Source organism: Ylistrum balloti, unplaced genomic scaffold (genome assembly GCF_031769215.1).
Source record: "Ylistrum balloti isolate Yb309-2 unplaced genomic scaffold, AGI_CSIRO_Ybal_v1 Utg370482, whole genome shotgun sequence".
NCBI classification, from domain to species: domain Eukaryota; kingdom Metazoa; phylum Mollusca; class Bivalvia; order Pectinida; family Pectinidae; genus Ylistrum; species Ylistrum balloti.
This window is the reverse complement of record NW_026782315.1, coordinates 73,648-96,996: the sequence shown is the minus strand read 5'-3', so window position 1 is coordinate 96,996 and position 23,349 is coordinate 73,648. Positions and strand designations below refer to the sequence as shown.

General features: G+C 35.1%; 2 protein-coding genes across 2 annotated transcripts; one reads left to right on the top strand and one right to left on the bottom strand.

The window, feature by feature from the left end:
• Nucleotides 1-247: 247 nt before the first annotated feature.
• Nucleotides 248-1,981, bottom strand: LOC132555374 (uncharacterized). The gene has a single exon (XM_060219721.1). The coding sequence runs from the start codon at nucleotides 1,979-1,981 to the stop codon at nucleotides 248-250; it is 1,734 nt and encodes a 577-aa protein (XP_060075704.1).
• A 17,129-nt stretch (nucleotides 1,982-19,110) lies between these two features.
• Nucleotides 19,111-20,602, top strand: LOC132555375 (uncharacterized). Its single transcript, XM_060219723.1, has 3 exons — nucleotides 19,111-19,169; nucleotides 19,601-19,943; nucleotides 20,321-20,602. The coding sequence occupies exons 1-3, from the start codon at nucleotides 19,111-19,113 to the stop codon at nucleotides 20,600-20,602; spliced, it is 684 nt and encodes a 227-aa protein (XP_060075706.1).
• The last annotated feature ends 2,747 nt before the right edge of the window (nucleotides 20,603-23,349 follow it).

Genomic DNA, 23,349 nt, shown 5'->3' with positions numbered 1-23,349 from the left:
CAGATGGCTACCTTACTACAATAACGATTATCGTTCATGTTTTGAAAGAACTGCGACAGATGACCAATACACCTTAACCAGATATATCCTCCCCAAAAGTATTTCTCCAATAATAATCTAGTTAAGTATCATCCTTCCAACATCAGTCTCTCATTACTTAAGAATCGAAATAATCTTTATCACATACAACCTAGAACGAAGAGTATCAACTCTGGGAATCATCTTCTGTTCTCTGAGATATGGCACACTATGAAAAGATAGTAGGAGGAATCCTCATTCTTTTAAGAACACGGATGATTTCTTTTTCGTCTCTCATTATCCTTTCTAAGGCATTTTTCATTATTGAAAATTGTTGAGGGGAAATATGTCCCCAGAGATTGAACTCATTCTCAAAAAAGTGAGGCAGGTTTTTACTTCTAATAAAACTTAGGAGCCTGAGCAGGATGTTCCGCACGCACTCGTCGATAGAAAAGCGTTGCCAGCGTGGTGTATTATCCACTTGGAAGTCTATGTCGTGAAGCAGCACAGTTTTGATATGGTAAGGAGTGATGGAGCGGAGTTTCCACTCCTTCTGACACATGTTGGAGACGAGTTTCGCTGCCATTAACCGTTGGTTTTTGTCACCCGAAGTAATAGCTTTTAGAATCACTTCTTCATTTGGTGCAAAACTGATTCTCCATCGAATGTCTGAACTGCCATTTTCGTCATTCTCGTGCGGTTTTGCCACGAAAAACGGACCCCCTCCGTTTGAGGCAGTAATGGTGGGTATGAGTTCTATTTCGTTTCCGTTTTTAAGAGTCATAAGCAAGAATCGATTGTCTTCTTCCTCAATTAAACTGATATCCGGAACTTCTATTATCTCCACTGGCTTTGGCTGCCTCTTCGGTTTGTCTATTGGTGGCTTGGCAGCTGGTTCAGGCTTTTTCTCTTCTGTAGGTTGTGGTACCAGTATAACTGTTACCTCCGACGGGGGTCGGCGGAGCTCTGATGTCGAAGTTCGTCGACTTGAACGTGATTCTAAGGAGAAGGGCACTTGCAACAAAGTCAAGTCGGACATTGGACGGCTTTTGTCCGATATGAAACTAGCATCAGATCGTTTTCTTGTACGCATTGCTTCAGCTCTATGAATGCTTTCGCTTGTTAACTGGGGGAGGATCCCTTGAGATGGACCGTGTGTAGCGCCATTAACGGCGCCGTTCGGAGGTTCAATGGTAGTTGTTGTGGCAGTTTGATTGGTCAAGGTGCTCGTCCGACTCGCCGACCTTTCTGACTTTTGACGGCTGATGTTTGTGCGAATGCTAGTTCTACTCGGAATTTCCTTCCTTTGATTGTCAGGATCATCATCTGATGATTTATACGCCGCACTTGCGTCGGACTTTTTACGACTGCGCTTCGATTCAGTCCGCCGACTTGGACTTGCGTCTGTTCTAACAGTAGCATCTGATCGTCGACTAAGTCGGCTTCTCGCTTTCTCCTTTTCAACAATTGTTCGCAATTTATCCAATCCAGTTTCTAACACTTGGAATAAGGCAAGGTACATTTTCTTTGGACACAAATGCTGCTTGTCCTCTGACCGAACGTCCAGGTTATATACTTTTATACTTTTTGGCGTTACTTTTGGCATAGGAAATACAACATAGCCTGGTTCCAGCTCTTTCCCCGTGATTTTACCGACCTTCATTGTCAAAAGATAGCAAGGACATTCAGGCTTGTAAGGTTTCCACGCCGAAATATCCCCAGCGTATATTGGCATATCCTTTAGTTCTAGGCCAAACTGATTGTTCTTAATGTGAGGAATGATGTGTTTAAAACATGCTGAGAAGGCTTCTTTGGTTGAGGCAGCTGGTGCTTTATATTCTTCCTGTACTTTATGCATCGTTGTGTCAATCTCATCCCTGAGTTTAGAGCTAGGAAGTTGTTGTGTAGCTTGTCGGTACAGCGAAGGGAGGTAGCCATGTTTGCTCTGAAACGGATCCTCCATGGTTGTGGTGTCCCTTGTGCAAAAGTGTCCTAGGAATAGGAGGACTATAGTCCCTTGTTTCTTGTGAAATTTACATCTCCGTGTTCGTCTGTTCGATCTGCAATAAAAGGAAGTAAAAAATGATTAAATGTTTATTGCTACAGCACCATAGATTATGGAAATAAACTTATGAACATTGGATATTTTTGGTTCCTTTGCATAATTTGGAAGCACAAAGTTTACCAAGAGCCAACTTAATCTATGAATCAGAAATTAACTATTGGGGGCCTAAATGTTCATTTCATTATTTTGTAATATATTTCAAGAGACCTCCACCATTTCCCTGATATTTCTTCAGGTAATTAGCTCATAATGATAAGAGTTGAGTTGAATATTAACACTTTCGTCACCGTTTGTTTCATTAGATAGGACATCAAGCGCGAATCCACATCCTCAATTTCAAACAAAATAACATAGTTATGTTGTTCACGTTTTTTAAATGTATCCAAAGGTGAAATGTCCTACCTATAAAGTTATTCGAGATTGTAAATAAATAGCGTGTGCCACACTCTCAGTGGACATGTTAGTGTAAGAATGTTCCGTTGTCAGGACTGACATGCCGACAGAATCTAACACGATAAAGAAATTGATTATCAAGGATTTACTTTCAATAAAATAACTTGTCACTCAGTAGGTAGGACTGTATTGGTGTTTTCATTACACGCATGGTTCGGCATTGTCCATGGATGTTACTGCTTACAAGATTTATGAATAGTGTAACGCCCCTCTCACTACTGAAAGTCGATAAGTAGAAGGACGTAATCCTCCCTTGTACGACTCAGACTGGCCCTTATCTAGAGTAACATAAACATGTATGGTGATGGTTAACTTCTATGCCATGGCCTATTTACATCATTCCTTTCATCAATTTATAGATACTGAAAATGAAATGATAGAGAGTTTCATATTAATATGAAGTGATAAGGTTCATGATATTTATGATATTAATCACACTCACAAGTGTTCGCAGACTGGTTTATAAGTTACTTTAGTCATTAACGATATAATAACAATAAAATCTACAATATCTTAACATTTAGTAGCTTAAACTGATCATAAAGTTTATGGAATACGCGATTAGCAATAAACATCGACACTGGTATGATCATAGATACACAAATAAACAATAATTACTCATCTCATTTGACGACATTTACAAAGACACTGGTATGATGGTAGTCATACCAATATACAATGATTACTCATCTCTGATTTGACGACATTTGCATGAAGAACATTACGCACATTCACCTTCTAAAACTTTAACTTTCTCTTAACAGCGAGTAGTTATATGTTCCTAAATGTAAAAGAAGGGGATTTTTAATACATTTAACATATGTTACCGTTTTATACAAACGTGACATTACGAAGACAGTCGTTCAAGTCTAAATATCCAATGTTTGCTGTAAATAATTCATAATACATTAAACCGAATTTCACCTAATTTGATGACAGAATATAACTATGCTATAATTATCGTTAAATGATAGCGACACCCACTCGAGCAATATGACATAAAAATATGTATTTCAAGCTCTTTTAGACAACGGAGAACTTGTTTATATTAAAATTGATAAATACTTCACATGATAAAATAAGGACCGAATCACATAGCCACAATTCTCAAGCACTTCATATTTCTATGGTAAATATCTTAAACCTGTACACAAACAATGGCTGGCCATTGTCATAAGGCAGTGGGCTTGTAAGTTCATGTGTGTTTGATTAAGACAAAGGAGCTATTACCCAGATGATATCAATGTCTGACGCCGTGAGGGTCTTTACGGGTGTACCAAATGTGGATGAAACTTGAACTGGAACACCGGTAGTTTTCACGATATCTTAATTTGTAATTTAGTAATTTCTCTGCCATAAAACAACTGTATCAACAACATACGAAATGTAAGCTTATTAGTGTTACTATAACTATTATATCTAATGATAGCTGACATGACAATTGAAATGAATAACATACACTCAGGGATAAATCTTTTTTAATATTCCGAATGTAGCATGCACGTGTTTTTATCGACTGAAATTATTCGACAAATAGGAGTATTTATTGAATAAATCACATTTATTGAATATGTTTAACTTTGACAAGTTTTATAATAACAATGATAGTCGGTAAAGACCGGAGGTGAAATAGAGAACATTACAAAAATCAAACATACCGTAAATAAGAACTGTACAGTATAAGTTACTGAAAGGCACAGGGCTAGCAGAATATTTCTTGTCTTTTTCTAAATTATTATGATATACTTGATAACTTTAAACACTTTATCATAACTGTTTAACGGGATACAATAACCGAATCATAAATTCAAGAGAATCTCATAATAATAACCCCAATGTAAAAAAAGATCTTCATTTCCTTCAGATACATTCTAACTATCAGGACCCCCGAAATGGCAAAACTCTGTAACACATTATATGGTGTTACACACCAGATACAAGGACACAGCTACCATTTGACAGCCTCGATCGTACTGGACGGTCGTGATAAGAAGGCGAGATATACAAATATATAAGTCCGCACTTCCTTTGTTGGAGCCCGACAATCACCAGCTTGTGATATCGGACAGATTTCTGCTTGGGTACCCCTATTCTTATGAATCTTAACCTTAGGCTTTGTGTTATGATCACATGTGGGGTGAATTCGTATCTAAGGCTCCGGTCACTTCTGTATGTTGTTAAGGGGCACGTGCTTCATTCTCAACACCTTCTCTTTGGAACTAGCCCCCCGTGTTCAAGTGATTGTTTCAGCAGAACAATTAGTGTATTATTTAGAATCCACGTCTTTGTGTAGCGTTTAAAGCAAAGTTTTATATGTTGTATTTGTCCAGTGCCAAATTTCTGTCAGCACATCAGAAGATATCAGTACCTAGAATTCTTTATTAGTTAAATATATATAATTAAACAGAATAGTATACATTCATTAGAGGACGTAAACTCATATGTTATATGCTATCAAGGAATTCTGTTGAAATGTATCAACTTACCTCGGTATATCTGAGATGTTGGTTAAAATGTTCAAAACAATCATAATAATACGTGCATATTTCTTATCTTAAATAAAAAGATATCCGGATTATATACGAATAACCGATATTCTTATTATGTGTCGAACATTTGGTGCTGCTTATAACCGGACAATTTGAGGAGATATGCTTTTGAGTAATATTGAGCAAAACAACTGATACAAAATGATATGAACGTTATATTTTTTTCAAAACATTTTACATAGCATATCTGTGGTTTAAACCATTTATTTCATATATGGACACCAGCAGGTGTATGGAACACTTTATAATTATTTCTATCATTAACATATCGTAATTGTATTATTAATATACCGGTTAATAAAGATATAGTTGTAATGTTTGATTGATATTAAGATGATTTATATATCTATATTACTAAACTGATGTAACTCCGTATTCAGAATGATCGTGTTGTAATTCATCTCACCACTACTATCTAGTTGGACACGTAAGAAATGGAATATACGTACTATCAAATGTAAGTTAACAAGATCTTTTCATGAAGTGTAAAAATACAGTGATTTTTACGTGATTTTCAAGACACGTCTGATTCCACGGACGACTTTTCCAGAAAGTCGGTTTAACAAAAACTTTATACGGTTTACTCATTTTTGGGGTGAATGAAAACCATTAAATGAACTAGTAGCTTTAAACTTATTGATAAAAACCTTAGAGTCCAAGAGGGACGAAACCGCTGTTTTATGCACTATCTAGCTTTACTCTGTCTAATTATTTATAAATATTGAATATTACGCAGTCATTCACTTTTGTACAAGGATTATCCTTGCCTGGATTTACCAAGATTTAGTTGGTGGTTGTGGCCGATGAAGCAGAAGACGCGTATCCTTCTGTAATACATATTTTTATTCTCTCCTTTTTCAACGTTCTGTGTACAAATATTCCTTTTGGTTACACACATTAAGCACTCAGCGATTCTAATTTAAATTGAGATTGGAAAATTGGTATTTTCATTTTTTATTTTAATCTACAGATTAATACTAACATTATGTAAAATGCTACCCTGAAGAACTCATCAATCTTTCATTGTATTTTCTCCATTAACATTCACAGTTTATTTAAAGTGTTATGGATACATCACCTATCACGAGCTCTGTTGTTTTCATGAAGTTCTGTAAATTTGATTTTAGACCTTCATGAAATAATCTCTTATTTGATTATAATGACGTTCTGTAAAAAATTGTTATATTTTCAATTAAAGGTTAATTTAGATATTCATCTGACATGTTATACACGAACTTTGTGAAAAGAACTGACATTTCAATTTGCCATAAATTAAATTGCTGGTATTTAAATTTATTTATTTTAATACGAAATGAGGCGTGACATGTGACGATCGATAAGCTTGATTAATAAGACACTGTTACCTTTTATTTTGGTGTCGTGAGGTACACCTATTGTGGTTGGCGTAAACAATATGTTTACATTAGAAAGGGCGTGATATTCATATACCTCATAATGAACTTTTGTTTACTGTATGGAGTTAACACGGCAGGTAAAAATGTTTAAATCCCAAATTAAGTTAACTATCACGGCGTGTTTGTTTAATAAAATGTCATCTAGGTAATATCTCATGTAGAGTAAATTTATAGTGGAGACAATGGATGGATACTGTTGATAGAAAGCATTTAGATTAGCTTCATCGTTTTACCAACATTGAATATGAGATTTTATTTATTTCATTTTTCTTTTCAATTTTTATTTCAAATTTGATTTAAGTTTGTAATAGACGTCTGATACCGATCAGTAACAGTTGATTGTAAAAGAACGATGAGACAGGTAAAAAGGCATCGTGAGACAACCAATAATATGTGCATCATTTTGTATGCTGTGTTGTTTACACTGAAAATAACTATATTGATTTCATTCGTGTTTCGTATTTAATTTTTCAGCAATTAGATATCGTAAAATTACGGTTTGACCTTGAAAATAAATTTTCTTTGTTACACTTCAACATATGTCGCATCACTGTTACATTAAATGTTTCCTGTTACCGATGTTAACATTTTACTCAGAGAATCGAATTTTAACAATTTGATAAAGCTTCCGAAGCTTTTATTGACGCTGAGATCCATTGACTCTAATGAGATGTCATGGCCTTATGACCCCACGTGGGATTCTAATATTGCGAGAAAATCAGTTTATATACATTGGCATTTCGCTTGGCCGTAAATTAAGTTAATATCTCAATCTGCTTACCATTAATCTATATGTCAAATGAGTCATGACATGTGACGACAACTCAAGTTGTCTAATGAGTTGATGTTATTTTTTTTTTAATTTCGTGAAATGACCTTATTTACGGTACCCATGATAGCTCCGTTTGTAGATGTCGGAAACCTGAAGTGTGCGAATGGATCCATATTCGGGATATAGAACCGTTCTATTGTGTTGCAGTTCTGATCTTGGGCAGGTCATTTAACTCCTTTCGCTTTACATTACATGCGACGTGCATCCCGCATGTTGTTCAGTGAGGTAACAACCTGCCACTTAAATGAGACCCCGTCATAGATAATTCTGGTTGAGTTTATTACTGTTTTAGAAATCATCCTGACATCATGTTGTACTTAACTTAATAGAACTTCGTAAGACTCCTACCATATGAAATGGAAACTGATTTGAGATCGTCTCCTGTTCTTTCTGAACGAAAATCCATGCAATTCGTGAGATAGTATGTTATTCATAATAAAGAAAAGTTTTTTTTTTCAGTTATGTACTTCTGCACACATGGATAACAAGTTCTGACATGTATGGCAAACCATTTGTTAAATATTTCCAAATTTATTATTTATGAAAATGACAATTTTTTACATGACTGTTTGTATATATAAACTATATCATTATCAAGCCTCCAAAAATGATAAGCCCCACGCGTTGATAGAGTGGATGTGCTACAATGTACAGTATTTACAAAACAAACAATAAAGAAATATTTCTTGGCAAAATTTACGAAAATGTTTGTTTTACGAAGTTAAATTGTCAATAATTTTGGCAACGCCATATCTTTAAGTGCCACACGCGTTGTAATAGTCATTATTCCATCTTCTTAGTGTACCTTTGTAAACTACAAGTTCTCAAAAACTCCGAGGAAGTAATTGTGAAGAACAGGAAACCCACTGAACTTAAGTCTATATACTCAGTGTAGATAGGCACCAGACAATGATCTGTCCTGTCGATATATTGTTTATTTTTCTAATCACGAGTTCTTGGTTGTACAATAGGAACATTTAAGCGTTGAACATTTAATTGTAAGATGGCTATTTCATCAATATCTTTAAGACCGCCCTGTTTATACCAGTGTATTATCTACAGAATACACCCTGAAGACTAGTTAAATCTTAGACAAGGATCAGGAATGCGACTATAGACCTAATGAGCATTGTTCCGCGTTCGGGATCAACTCGTGTCAAAAAGCCACCATTTTTGCTTAGGGTATCAGGTATATACAATGTTTTGTATTGAGGCGTTTTAAAACAAAAGAGTTTATCAATATATGTCTTCAGATGTCTCCATATGAACACAATTATTAGGATAGCATAACTAGCTAATGGTCTATTTTGTAAAAGATAATTTTAAAATGTCTGATATCCTTATACATTAAGCTTGCTTTGGTAATATTATTTATTAATTTAATGGTAACCTTATTATTTATCTTACGGTATGAGAAAACAAACTCGAAGCAAAAGTTACCTACAGACTCAAATAAAAAAAAACAAGGAAAATAGAAGGTATCCGGAATAAACACAGGTTTAGTTTCCCGTCTGTCTTTCTGTAATCAAACTATAATGCAGAACAACCGTGTTTTAAATCCGTGTGTGACTCTTGATATTCTTGGTCTTGATTCAACAACGTATTTATCACAAGGGATAGCCAGATCAGTGATTATACAAAAGAAACACAAGTGAATGGCACAAAGTATAACCGCAAATTAAGAGATAGATACAGCAGAGCTTTATAATTAATTATAGTGCATCATACAGCTGTTTCACCCTTCTTGGACTTGTCAGTGATGCAAATTGCCTAAAGTTTGAAATCTAAGAGGCAACTGAGGCAAATACGGAGTGATCGCAAGAGAAATGAAAATCTAGACGGGGACTTTCATGAGCCTCATAATTCATTCAATCTTAATTTTCTTTATTTTCATGTATTCATTAATTTTGGAACAACGTCAAGTAAATGCGTAGATACTACTTGTCCTGGTCCGCAGGAGAAATTTGAACATCCAAAATATCAAACATCACATTTTTTTCTGAGAAGATCATGAAACACGTCACATCAGTTTTTTTTATTCCGATTATAGAAATCAACTGCAACATTAGGACTCTCCTTGACCAGTTTCACTCTCCACACCACGATTTACGGTTTATTTTGTAGTATAAGAAACAAACCCAAAAGGCATTCTATTGCAAGATACACGGAAAAGTGTTTTTTATTTTAACTTTTCTGATAGTAAAAACCAAACAACTCTGACGTACCAATTCCTAGTAAAATATAGCACTTTTTAAACCTTTCCGAAAAATACACAATTTTCTCCAGTTGTCAAAAGTAGTTTCTCTATGAACACAGAAATATAACATATAGTGTTATAAAACATACACTAGTTATGCTATCGTAAACCAGGAGATAGTTTTTTAATATCTAAATGTGTTTTAAAATTCAAATGCTTTGTTGTCAGTCGGGCAATTGAATTTGAGAATTTATAAATGGACCTTTTTCTCAAATCACTGAAACAACGTTCGACAAAATAAAATTAACAAGATGATACAATCTACCCCATGGAATAATTATAATGTACCAGTTGTGTGGTAGAACATAATGTGTCACCTAATTATCCAACAGGTAGTACCAACGTCAGATATGCCAACTTCTGTTTTAATAAGATGCTGTTTACTTTATTTACATTTTACAGAAATATATGTATATGACATTTTTAATTATATAGGATTGGGACCTGGAATCTGATGCATGATAAACACTATCCCCCCAGGTTGTTGTATCATACCAGAGAACAGGTCAGTGGAAGACAGGATTGGTTGAAATATCGAGAAACTGTTCCGCATTTAAAGCTTCACAGCCTGTTGATTATTAAATATGTCCTGTACCCTGCTTGCCAAGATTTTGGAACTGTCATATTGATTGAATTTGAATTTACTACAAAGATAAACCGAAGTATGCAGATGTATAAGATTTTCAGCTCTAGGGAACAACACTATTGCTGTATTTGTAGGTAATTATTGAGCAACAGCTTGTTAATTATATGACTTCAATTCCTATGGGACATGCGTCATGGCGTGCTTCTTCGTTCAGATATTGTTGGTTTAAATACTTTATATCAACGTGACAAGACTTTGAAATTTTATTTTTTGGTGTTAATTTATATCCTGAAAATATGTAAAATGTATCCTTGTCCCATTATGTAAATCCATTTATTCATCATTGCATTCATTTCTCTTAAAAAAAGAAATTTCCTGTACATCAAATATTGCCAAAAACCAATCTAAAATGTCAATATTGTGGATATCTAAATATAAGTTTGATAAATATGGCCTATTTATAGCTAACCTAACCGATTCAGCAGAGTGTCGATGTGAGCATCCTTGTGAGATTCTTAGCATTTTATAATCATTTGTTCCCTGTAACAGAACTTTCGTAGAATATAATTTACAGAAATAATATGGTACGATGGTGTTATTGATAGATATATAATGTAATGGTGACGCTAGTATTTCTTTAGATGATAATCTAAAACTAGTCAAAGCGGTACAAAATTTCTAGGTAGGTCTTGAGGAACCCCCCCCCCCCTCCCCAAACCCTTGGTTCCAATATGATGTGTAACAAGTTATTGTTAGTTAATGTAATATATCTTTCTTGCCATCACGTGATCACAATTGTACATATATTATGCATGATATTTGGAAAAGGTATTTATAAGTTTATAAAATATACTGAGTAATCCCATTGTCATATTTTGTCAATAAAATATATGTTTAAACTAAACCTGGTTTGATAAATGGTGACAGGTACGCAGCAATGTTCTAATTACCAAATTGACCATCTAGGTAACATTACAAGTAACTACATACAAAAAACAAACTGTTATTGCCTATAATTGAGTTCAGATTGGTGTACCTTTTCAATGGCATTGTCTTTTGAATAGAATACTAGATATTTAAATGATCCATTAGACATAGTCCAATCTATAACGACATGATCGGGACATTATTTAATGTTAGATAGTGCTCCACTTAAATCTCTAGCACTGATCGTGAGAACTTGTTAGTGTATTTACAAATCAATCAGATTATACATTCTATCAATCGACTATAGATCTGTTTTATAAGGTTTAAACGATTGTAAATGTCTAGTTAGGCTTTGATAGTAAAGAGTTTAACTTTGTGTGCAGTATATATGAAATCTAGTGTAACAATATCAGAAGTAACCATGGTCAACTTAACACACGATATTCATAAAAAGAACACAATCTGCCTGTTATCCAGGGAATTCGCCTATGTTATGTTTGCAAATGTCACAAGTGTTATATACTCTATAGTGTTTTTCATTGGCTGCACCTGTCAACATTCGATCATGGTGTCGTAACATGAACAATGATGTTACGTCATTTTCGACAATGGTGCAATAAAATTGTTCCCTCCGTTTGATCTTGTCATCCACGGTTTTACTTTAAACAGTCACAATGTTATTTCCTGAGTTTAAGATAGAGAAATATCTTGAGTTTGATTCCTTTCCCTATAAAAACTTTATGGAACTCGTCTAGATGTTTTAATGTTTGCCCATCTTGAAAATAGATAATTAAGAACTAAGCTAAATGTTATTAAAAAGTCATTTACCAAACACAAAACTCAAGTTCTCAGGGAATCAGCGATGGGTCGGAAACAATAATGAAGTCAAATTCCTGTACCAGAAAAAAATGGATATTTGAAATAAATCATTTATTTTCATGAATAAAAACCTTTAAGGATTTTATAGAAAAAAAACTAATAAACCTATTAGTTATTGCAGTTTGCAAGATCTAAGCATTTGTCAAAACATCGTGACATTGATGATGTTTTAAGTGTCTTTTAAGTTAAATAACTTTGAGTTAGGTAACAATATATCTACATATGCCTTCTAAAGTCTACATTGGTACTTAGACATCATCTGACCTTCGAGTTAATACAAAAAGGAAAAGCTCGCTATTTATCTCTCCAACCAACTCCATTCGCTTATTTGATAGAAACTTCATGTTTTATTCAGTGACCCTCCGATAGGTATTGTAGAACTGTCCGCCTCATTTATCACTGTTATCAACCTGTGCGGAAGGTACGTTTTGTAGAATTATTGGTTGTTGGCGTTCAATGTGGGAGAGGATATGTTCAAGCAAGTGTAAGTAAGGCCATGGATTATTCACAAAGATATTACTTCAGTTAAAAGGATTATGTAAAATTATTTCTTATTACATTAGAGGAGATCTCTTCACACACAATTCTGGTGAATACGTCTTTTATTACACATAACATTGATATATAATAAACATGTTTGTTATGATACAAATAGGTTTGATTTATATCACTGTTAACAGATTTTTAAGCTCCTAACATTTTTTACCTACAGAATCCATATTTAATATTCTGTTAGGAACAAGACGTTTGTACATTAACAGTCTTGATGAGGCGGCAATGTCGTGCATTTTAACGCTAAGCTTTTCCTTTAGATTCGGCCCATTTACATTGGACATGCATACATTTAGTTTGGGTTAAGCTACTGTACTTTGTGGTTCCTTTTCGAATCGTTAACGATAAAAAAACACGCGAAAAGTTTAAATTCCATGCATTTTTTATTCTAGCATTAAAATACAGTGTTCAATTCCTCATAGTATTAATATGCAAGAATGTTTGATATCAGACACGTTGTTTTGTCTAAATATTTCATCCTTTGTGATACTGTTCAAGTTAAAATCTTCACGGTGTGGAAATGTTCGCGATTTTTGCGTAGTATAAATCTAAGCAACGTCATCCACACACAAATATTTTATGTCTGTAAAGTGTATTAGTTCTATTTTTATATCAGATGGTTGACACCAATAAAATGAATTGTGACAACGCGGAACTTTCACTAATGTTATAAAGTATGTCCGCAGGCCAATATTTCATTTTCAACAGTAAAAGTACAGAAAAACAGGGTTAAGATTTTGTTTAATATGTACGTAGCTATGATGGATTGATTCCCGACAAAGTTTACAAAGTCGTGCCACTCACAATAAGAACAGTATGTAAATATGTACAGCTTTCACCTGCTCTTTAGTTTGGGACGAAGCTACCTAAAAGTTTTAACGCACCATAAAATTCAAATACATTTCGATCTGCAATATGCTTTACAATGTTCCCGATATTTACATTGAGTGGTAGGTTTGTATTATCAAATGTTGTTGACACCAAACTGTTAAAAGTCACAATGGAGTACAGGTATAGAGTTTCGAAATTTTCACATTGTGAACGATGTGTTTCCCAAATCATTTCCTTTTTCAACCGGCACAGTAATTCACACAACTTTTGAAGTTGCCACTGAGAAAAACACTTTAAATCGCAGAGTTGCAGCTCAGTTGGATTTCTGCATCAAATAAAGATTGCATGCATGACACTTATACCAGTTAATTTGGTGTTATTTATTTATTTAGATAGTTAGCGAGTTTTTCGTCCATTATTAAGTCCGTTCGGCCTTTCAGCCTGTCATCGGACGAGGATTATTTGACACTGTGTATAAATGACCATATGAAAAGTTTGAAATAAGATAAGACAGGTCATGGTTCCCCCTTTCAAACCCTCCCATTACATAATATGGCTCGTTCTGAGAGTAGTATGTTGATATGTTCTACACAGATATCACACTATTTAAACACAACACAATACAGGAAACTGCTTCGTCTTTATGATCGACGTAACCAGTTGAATGACAGGTGACAGTAGAAGGCCTATGAAAAAAATATATATTCCTCCTACAACGTCAAACTTTTTTCAATCATTTTAAATGAATAATCAATTAAGGGTTCTTCTTCAGTATTGATTTTGATATTAAAGGAGCACAAACGATGACGTCACAAGTATCAAACCGCAAACGACATTAAATTATAATATCGATTTTATCGATCAAGTATATATTATCAACAATTGGAGACAATGCGAACATGTGAAAAACAATGAAGTTTGGATTTGATTGCGACAGATGTTTTTGTCAGTTGGTCGCAAAGACCGCCGAGCTGTGTACGTGTAGTCCGAAAATCGCCCAAAAACATTGGATTGGAAGCTCTCGAAGAGAACCCGTAAACTGCTTCAAATTATCCTCCCCAAAGGCTACAAACTATCCTCCCTAAAGGCAACAAAATATCCTCCCTAATGATTACAAATCATCCTCCCTAAAGGCAACAAACTATTCTCCCTTATGATTACAAATTATCCTCCCTAAGGGCTACAAATCATCCCCCTAAAGGCTACAAATCATCCTCCCTAAGGGCTACAAATCATCCCCCTAAAGGCTACAAACTATTCTCCCTTATGATTACAAATCATCCTCCCTAAGGGCTACAAATCATCCTCCCTAAAGGCTACAAACTATTCTCCCTTATGATTACAAATTATCCTCCCTAAGGGCTACAAATCATCCCCCTAAAGGCTACAAACTATCCTCCCTAAAGGCTACAAACTATCCTCCCTAAAGGCTACAAACTATTCTCCCTTATGATTACAAACTATCCTCCCTAAAGGCTACAAACTTTCCTCCCAAAAAGCTACAAATCATCCTCCCTAAAGGCTACAAATCATCCTCCGTAAAGGCTACAAACTATCCTCCGTAAAGGCTACAAACTTTCCTCCCAAAAAGCTACAAATCATCCTCCCTAAAGGCTACAAACTATCCTCCCTAAAGGCTACAAATCATCCTCCCTAAAGGCTACAAATCATCCTCCCTAAAGGCTACCTAAAGGCTACAAATCATCCTCCCTAAAGGCTACAAACTATCCTCCCTAAAGGCTACAAACTATCCTCCCTAAAGGCAACAAACTATCCTTCCTTATGATTACAAATTATCCTCCCAAAGGGCTACAAATCATCCTCCCTAAAGGCTACAAACTATTCTTCCTTATGATTACAAACTATCCTCCGTAAATGCTACAAACTATCCTCCCTAAAGGCTACAAATCATCCTCCGTAAAGGCTACAAATCATCCTCCCTAAAGGCTACAAACTATCCTCCCTAAAGGCTACAAATCATCCTCCGTAAAGGCTACAAAATATCCTCCGTAAAGGCTACAAACTATCCTCCCTAAAAGCTACAAATCATCCTCCCTAAAGGCTACAAACTATCCTCCCTAAAGGCTACAAATCATCCTCCGTAAAGGCTACAAATCATCCTCCCTAAAGGCTACAAATCATCCTCCCTAAAGGCTACAAAATATCCTCCCTAAAGGCTACAAAATATCCCCTTAAAGCTACAAACTATCCTCCCTAAAGGCTACAAAATATCCTCCCTAAAGGCTACAAAATGTCCCACTAAAGGCTACAAAATATCCTCCTTAAAGGCTTCAAACTACCCTAATGATTACAAATCATCCTCCCTGAATGCTTCAGACTACCCTCCATTATGGCTACTAACTATCCCCCTAAAAGCAACAAATCGTCCTCCATAAAGGCTACAAAGTATCGTCCGTAATGGCTAAAAATCATCCTCCTTGAAGGCTACAAAATATCCTGATGGATTCCTTATAATATATAAGGATAGCATGTCCATTCGTAACCCAATTTATTATATATTTTTTTTTATCCTTGGGTTTTAAAACAGAGATATGTGTTGACATGGGAAGACGAATTTGTTTACGAAAACAGATAAGTTATGATATATCAAAAGAAATCCAAGCATTTCTTGTTTCGTCTTCAGCGATGTTACATGTATTAATATAGGATCAGCATTTAACTGAGCACCACAAAATATAATGGGGAACTATTGAAAATGAAGGATTCCATCGGTATGTACACTGTACGGATATCAAAAGACAAACGTGACAAATCCAAGGACGGACGAATGGACTGAATCAGATAGACCTAAACTCACATCTAAATGAACCCAGTGCAAACGACAGTTGTGCAATATACGTCCCAGGAAGATTAACCAGTCAGAAAGATAAAAAAAGTTTTATGTAATAGCTGTCATGAATTGCATTGAAGATATTCGCTTCGTGTAAACAAAGTTATGTATTGGTGAAACCACTATTGTCATATCCCAGCAAGGGTATATACTACGGTAGTTACGAATGGATCATTCCTAGATTCAAATGGAATTCAGTAAGTGTCTGAAAATGCATTCCTTCCTGTTCACACACCAAACCATCAAAATCGACTTTAAACATTCTTCGATTTAAATACAGGAAATGATTAATTGTTTTTGTTTCAACTAAGTGTACATTTTCATAACCATTCTAACAACAACAACCTCTGTGTAGGTCAAATTTCATAAACTGTTTTGATATAGCAGACACAACAATGTAACTAACGATCTTACGCTATCTGTAAACAGCTACTGGGTCGTACAGAATCTTTATCATACGAGCTTAATATCAGTGTAGGAAAATGCACGAGAGGATCAAACTTTCGGCAGTTTTCCTAATTTAATTGGAGAAATAAGGTTTCAAAACAAGAAATAGTAGTTTTTACCAAAAGAAATCCCATTGAAACTGATTTTTTCAACCCCCTCTAAAAATATGCATATACATATGGACAACGTACATAGTATGTGTCTGATAACTAAAGTTGAAAATAATGTCATATTCCTGTTTATTTGTTTCATTCCAACTTCAACGTAAAATCGAGCCACAGATAACTAAATTCTATGTACATATTTGGTACAGTATACAACAGTAGTTTGTAATTAGATAATGTTTACAAACAACTCTATAAACAGTCAACATTTAAAATTTAAATTTTAAACATTACTCACAAAAAACACTTACCTTCCTGTCTACATCTTTAGGGTGAATTATTTTGTCCTGTTCGTTTATATAATGTTCAGGACGCTCAGCTGCACACCACTGTGTCCCTAAGTATCACTATACCATCTTTTTGATGACATACCCGAGGATACACCGGTGTGTATACAGGTAACAACAGGTTTACCTTAGACACACAGGTAACCTGTGTAAAGGTATGTGGTAAACCTGCCTGTCTGTACACCTATGGGAGTTTGTATATCAAAGTACATGCATTTATGTACATCGTTAATACGTTGGCACTGCTAAGTGTGAAATAATGAAGTTCGGTATGTGTATTGAATACCATTGGTTGGAGGGACACGGCTCACGTGCTATCTACTGGCGTGAGATGACCTCCAACCCCGGAGACACTTGAATAGAAGCGTGTATTTCTGATTGTCAGCGATAAGTATGTTGAATTTTGAGAATTTTTGTCATCAAAGAAGTCATTACTTGCCAGTTTTGACATTAATTTTCCCTCAATAAATATGTTAGGTCAATATATAATCGATCGGATGCGTTCGTTCCCTATTCGTCAACCACAAAAAGTTGTGTGAGCATTTAGACAGAAAAGAATGATGATTAGCGTAAAGTTCTCATAAACTCATCTATCCTACCCCGACCCACCCGGTTTAACACTTTAGGCCTTATGTTCTTAGTAAAACTTACTTTTTTAAAGATTGGTATAGTTTAAGGTTAATCATGAAGCCTATCACGGTTACCTCCCCTGCTGATGTTAAGTAAGTGAAAGAGCGAGACACTCTACATTACTCTGTTTTAGTACATTAACTCGTAAACAAAGCGGAAGTTATTTAACTGTCTATTAGGATGTTATGATATTGTCAAGTGTTTATTTTCACAGAATTTAAACAAACCATTGATAAATCTACGGATCATTGTCCATCACAAAGGTGTTACACAGATTTATAACAGAATCGAAGTAAAATTGCGATAACTTTCATTTCGTTTCGTCATTAGAAGATTCATGGTACATATATTATTTAGTTTTATACAGAAAATAAGAGGGTGCTTATTTTGTAACATAGAGTTTGTTAAGTTCGAATCCATTAAAGATAAATACTTCAAAGTTTGAATGCCAAAATACAAATGCAATTGAATTGATACTGTTATAAGTTAAAGTTTAGCATTACGCTATATGAAGAGATGTACATAGGTGTTATAAATGTCTCTGGTTGTAGCTGGGCCCAGAATTTCATATTTCACGGTAGAACTGCATGACAAGAATGAAGCACAAACTTCCGGTTCTAGGACTTCGAATGAATAAACAAGGAAGACCTGCGTAACTTAATATATCAAACTTCCTGTTCTGGAAGAGCATTGATCCGGAAATGAAGAGTATATGCCAAGTCCGTAGAAATAAAAAACCTAGAGTTATTCCTCGTGACTGCCTGTGTACTTAGCAGGCTCACTATCGATGAGGAAAGGGAATGTATCGATAGACTATAAATATTGATGGACACATTTTCTTTCTTTGACAAAAATAAACAGCCTTATCATAACTTGAGTGTTTCAACAAGTTATTTCTCAAAATACAAACTTTTCCTGTACAGAAAATGCAAAGTCACAATAATACAGAGAATACTTGATGTAAAGTACGGTACAGAATTCTCTGTAGTGTGTTCTGTGCAGTGTATATAACAAATGATTTTATAACAGGTGCATATCAGTCGACTCAATATTGTTAAGTATTGGAATTAAGAGGTCCGTTCTTTAACAGAACTGAAAGATGTGGACACCAGGTATGACATTGTAACAACATTCTAGCTTGTCCGACTTAAATCTGACCCCTGCTATTATCCTACCATATAAGTATGTAATTTGCTGATATGAAAACAAATTAGACTCATCGCTACAACATACGATAGTTTACATCGGTCTCAAGATAAGATTGGAGTTTTGGTCAACAGTATTCAAAAGATAAGAAGCGCGTGCCAGCTGTATATAGGGCGCAACACTCTATCTGATCAATCATAACTTTATAAACAATATCGGAGATGTTACGTTTATTCATTGCCATCGTTTGTGTGGCCCTAGCTTTGGGAGCGCCAAACAGGTAATGTATAATTGTCTTAAAACAACGCCTTCAGTATATTTAATCAAAATTCCATATCTGAAATATGTCGAGAACGAATATTTTATAATTATTAAAATAATGTTAATGATTTAGAGTTTTTTTCACATTTAAATCAAAAGAGCGATTCGAAGCATGACTTCTTTTTATAGCAAATATCATTTTCGTATTTCGTGTTTTAAATTGAAAGATAAATCAAACAAAATCATAGATGTATATGAACACATATGCAGGTCAGTAATCACTCTGTCACAATTCTAAATTGGAATGAATGCATTCATATCATAGAAAACGAATATTTTAATGCAAGTAATTATTTATCAATATCATACATATATACACTTGTTTTGTGTAAGCAAATAATTACGTGTGCTAACTTGTGCGACAAGTCCACTGTACTCTCTCCACGGTAGGCACTGCCAGGACGTTCTTGCTAAAGCCGGCCTCACCACAAAATACAACGAGACCATCGCCCATGCCGTCCATTCTATGACTGTGGACGCGCTGAAACTCTTCAATCCTCGGGCTACAGCTAACAACAAAGTCCCCACCGTGAACCAGGATCTTAACCAGAGCCAGAAGGTTCTACCATACGCCCCGGAAACCCAGACCGGAAGTGGCTTCTCCACCATGACTATGAACATAATTGATGGAATTCTGTCGAATATCGGTCACTCAAATGACGGACTGGGTCCGAACTGGTCACCCATTGAACGTGTCGCACACGTGTTCCACATGTGGGATTTGTGGCACAAGGTATGTGCGAACCACACAATGTCAAATAGCAGAGTTTCTGTAAATAAATCTAGCTCGCTATAAGCACTTTGTGACGACAAGAGAAGTAGCTCTATGTTTATAATTTCCTCTTTCCTTTCCTTTTGAAGATTCTCTGATTGCTGATAAATATTTTTATTTATTTATGTTTTCTAATTGTATGTTTGTATATTTATTTGTTGATTCATCTCATTTTGTCTTCTACCTTATGTTACATTATTTTATTTATCTTTGATAACTTCAGAGGAAACAACTATAAGATATGCACGTTACTTTTTATCACATGCCTCAAAATCTCGAAATAATATATATATATAACTGAACTGTACACATACCGTGCTTCTCTCTCCACTTCCTAGATATACACGACAGCCTGGCAAGACATTCAGACTGACGTACCTTCCCAGGCCACTTGCGACTGCGTCCTGGACGTAGACAATAACGGAGTCAAGGCCGCTGTCCAGTGGGTGGCTGACCATTACGTGAGTGGAACACCCATCACCCTACTGAATCGTCCTATTCCCAAACTAACCGATGCCCAGTCATGGGGCGTTTGGAAGGATCGCCTGTTACATTACTATACTCCCGCCGCTCTGAAGGACGCTGCTATCTACATCTACTGTGAAACCCAGCACATGTAATGCTCGTGACGTGTTGGACTATTCACGTTTTATTGATATTACAAAGTGTATTGAAAGTTTAGGACGAGTTCGTGTCCTGCACATTAAACATGAATTATATGAAATAAAATTACTAAAAAGAATCAAATTTGTTTTGTTATTGAATTTTGTGAAAAGTCTAAAATCCTTGGATGAGGTTTCTTACTTGACGATAAATTAGATCATTATACGTGTGAGGCTTTGTGTTTCTGACGATTAATAGAGTAAGATCACTCTTCAACATGTAATTGATCAATAAATGAAAAACGTTGGCGTTCCATGGTTCAGGGGAGACAACCCCAAAATGAGTCATCTAATTTCTTTCTGCTTTTCAATTTAGGGCCGACACAAGCTTTATCATTTTCTAAATCCTTACCTTCTTTGTTAGATAAATATTCAGCTTTCACATACATTTTCATATACATGTTTCGTATGACATATTTTAGAGAAATTTTGGTTCAAATCGACTGATTCATGTTTAACATACATGACAATACTAAATTAAATATGTAAGACTGGGAAATGTTGCCCCGGTGATACATGTTATACATAAATATCGTTTGATCCATGTTTTAGGCCTATTTTATAAGCTATGTATGTGAAATATGTAAATATTATCAGATTTGATAAAAGACCTTAGAAATGAACAGAAGGACAACAAAACCACGTGCTGTTACAGACAAGTGCTGGCCATCACAAATCACATATATTTAGAATTGAATTGGGAATCTCTTTCTAATAGCCTCAAAAACATAAAGTATTATTAATGTTTATGTTACATCGAGGCTTGGCTCCTCAATATTTTAACGACATCATGCGACCTTTTATATATACTAATGAAAATGAAATATATCTATTACGGAAGACCAGGTGCTTTGATACTCCAATATGTAGAACAGCTAGCTATTATAGAAGTTTTTTCCAAGTACATTTAGAGAGATATCATTTAGTAACTCGTTATCACAATTTAAATATATACTCTTCAAAAATGACGAAGCTGTGTCTGCTACAACAAAAAACGTATACAAATAATGGTAGCCGTCGAATAAATATAAATATGTGTCAACTTAGAAAAAAAAATCCATTAATTTGACCTCTGAACTCTTTCTTGATCGTTTAAGAGATTCTCTATTATGTACTTGTAATTTAGGCGAAGAATCTGCAGAACATTACTTCTTGGGCTGTCCACTCTACAACCATTCAAGATTAATTCTTCGAATTCAGTTGATAAATCAAAATATTACCATGACCATTTTAATATTGATATATTAATTCATGAGTGCCATGAATGTTATGAAGAAATAAATGCATTCTTATTACAATGTATCTCAGAATATATAATTGACACTAAAAGATTTGACTAAAAGTAATTGTACGTATTCCAGTGGAGAAATGGAGACACTATGGTATACCTATCTGTTATGTATTGTCTGTACGTGTTTAAATAATTCAGTTACTTGTGTTGCCATCCAGAAGTTGCTGGGAGAAGGCTTAAATAGGCAATGCCTGATGCCCTATTAACTTTCCCTTTTTGAGCAATAATATTTGTTGAAATTGAACTCACATGTGCTGTTACAGGAAAGTGTTGGCGATGTGCACGAGATGTACAACAAACTACATTGAATTGGTCTACTTTTGTAGGTCAACAAGACATATACAGAAGAACAAGTTATAAGTCTCTTTGTATAGAATTTTAATGTAATATACCAGTAACAAAGGGAAGTCAAACCTCGATAAATTGTAGTATACTGACACCGGTCGGTGCAAAATTTGTTGAAATTGAACTCACATGTGCTGTTACAGGAGAGTGTTGGCGATGTGCAAGAGATGTACAACAAACTACATTGAATTGATCTACTTTTGAAAGTCAACAAGACATATACAGAAGAACAAGTTATAAGTCTCTTTGTATAGAATTTTAATGTAATATACCAGTAACAAAGGGAATTCAAACCTCGATAAATTGTAGTATACTGACACCGGTCGGTGCAAAGCAGGGCTTGTAGTGCGCACACTGAACACGTGGCCGACCTAAAAAGCACAACATTTCCTTGTCACAACAGTACAGGAGGGTCCGCCACCTCAGCTTCCTGAGAGACACAAGCCAGAACTGGAATCTTACCTGACACTGCCTAAGTAATACCGATGATCTACCAGCAGAGCTGTTGAATCCCAGTTTCTCTAAAGAGTTTTGGGTTTGGTTTCTTTTAACGTCCTTTACACAGCTATAGTCATCTAAGGACGGCTTTCCTATGAATGCGACGTGTGTAGGAACCTGCAATATTTTCCTGTAAGCCTCCTTGTGATAGTGCGAAACTGAGACCGACTTTATAGTGCTGTCACAACGAAGTACACTGCCGAAGTCAAACAGCCGTTTCTTAGCTTTAATCAGGGACTAGGAACTACAGTTTCTATTTTGTGTCTCGACCATGGAACAATTACCAAAGCCTTCCTAACAGGCACGAAAGCTCAACTAAAGGATAATTAGAAAATTTTTGATTCAGTCGCCTCTTATGATCATTCAGTGGAAACAGCAGGTACAGTTCTTACGTCCCATCTTGTCCTCGGTATACTTAATCATACTCCTTTCTTCGACTAGCAGATTAACTATTATGTACATGAACATTAACAGAACATATCACAAAATTTGATCTCCTAAATATTTAAAAAAAAAAAAATAATAATAATAATAATGAAAATAATGTAGAAACCATTGGAATCCCATTTGT

Bases quoted from the DNA above. Each gene is read 5' to 3' on its own strand.
- LOC132555375 (XM_060219723.1), top strand. From the start codon at position 19,111: ATGTTACGTTTATTCATTGCCATCGTTTGTGTGGCCCTAGCTTTGGGA. The intron at 19,170-19,600 runs GTAATGTATAAT...TCTCCACGGTAG, and splicing joins GCTTTGGGAGCGCCAAACAG to GCACTGCCAGGACGTTCTTG. The intron at 19,944-20,320 runs GTATGTGCGAAC...TCCACTTCCTAG, and splicing joins TGTGGGATTTGTGGCACAAG to ATATACACGACAGCCTGGCA.
- LOC132555374 (XM_060219721.1), bottom strand. From the start codon at position 1,981: ATGGAGGATCCGTTTCAGAGCAAACATGGCTACCTCCCTTCGCTGTAC.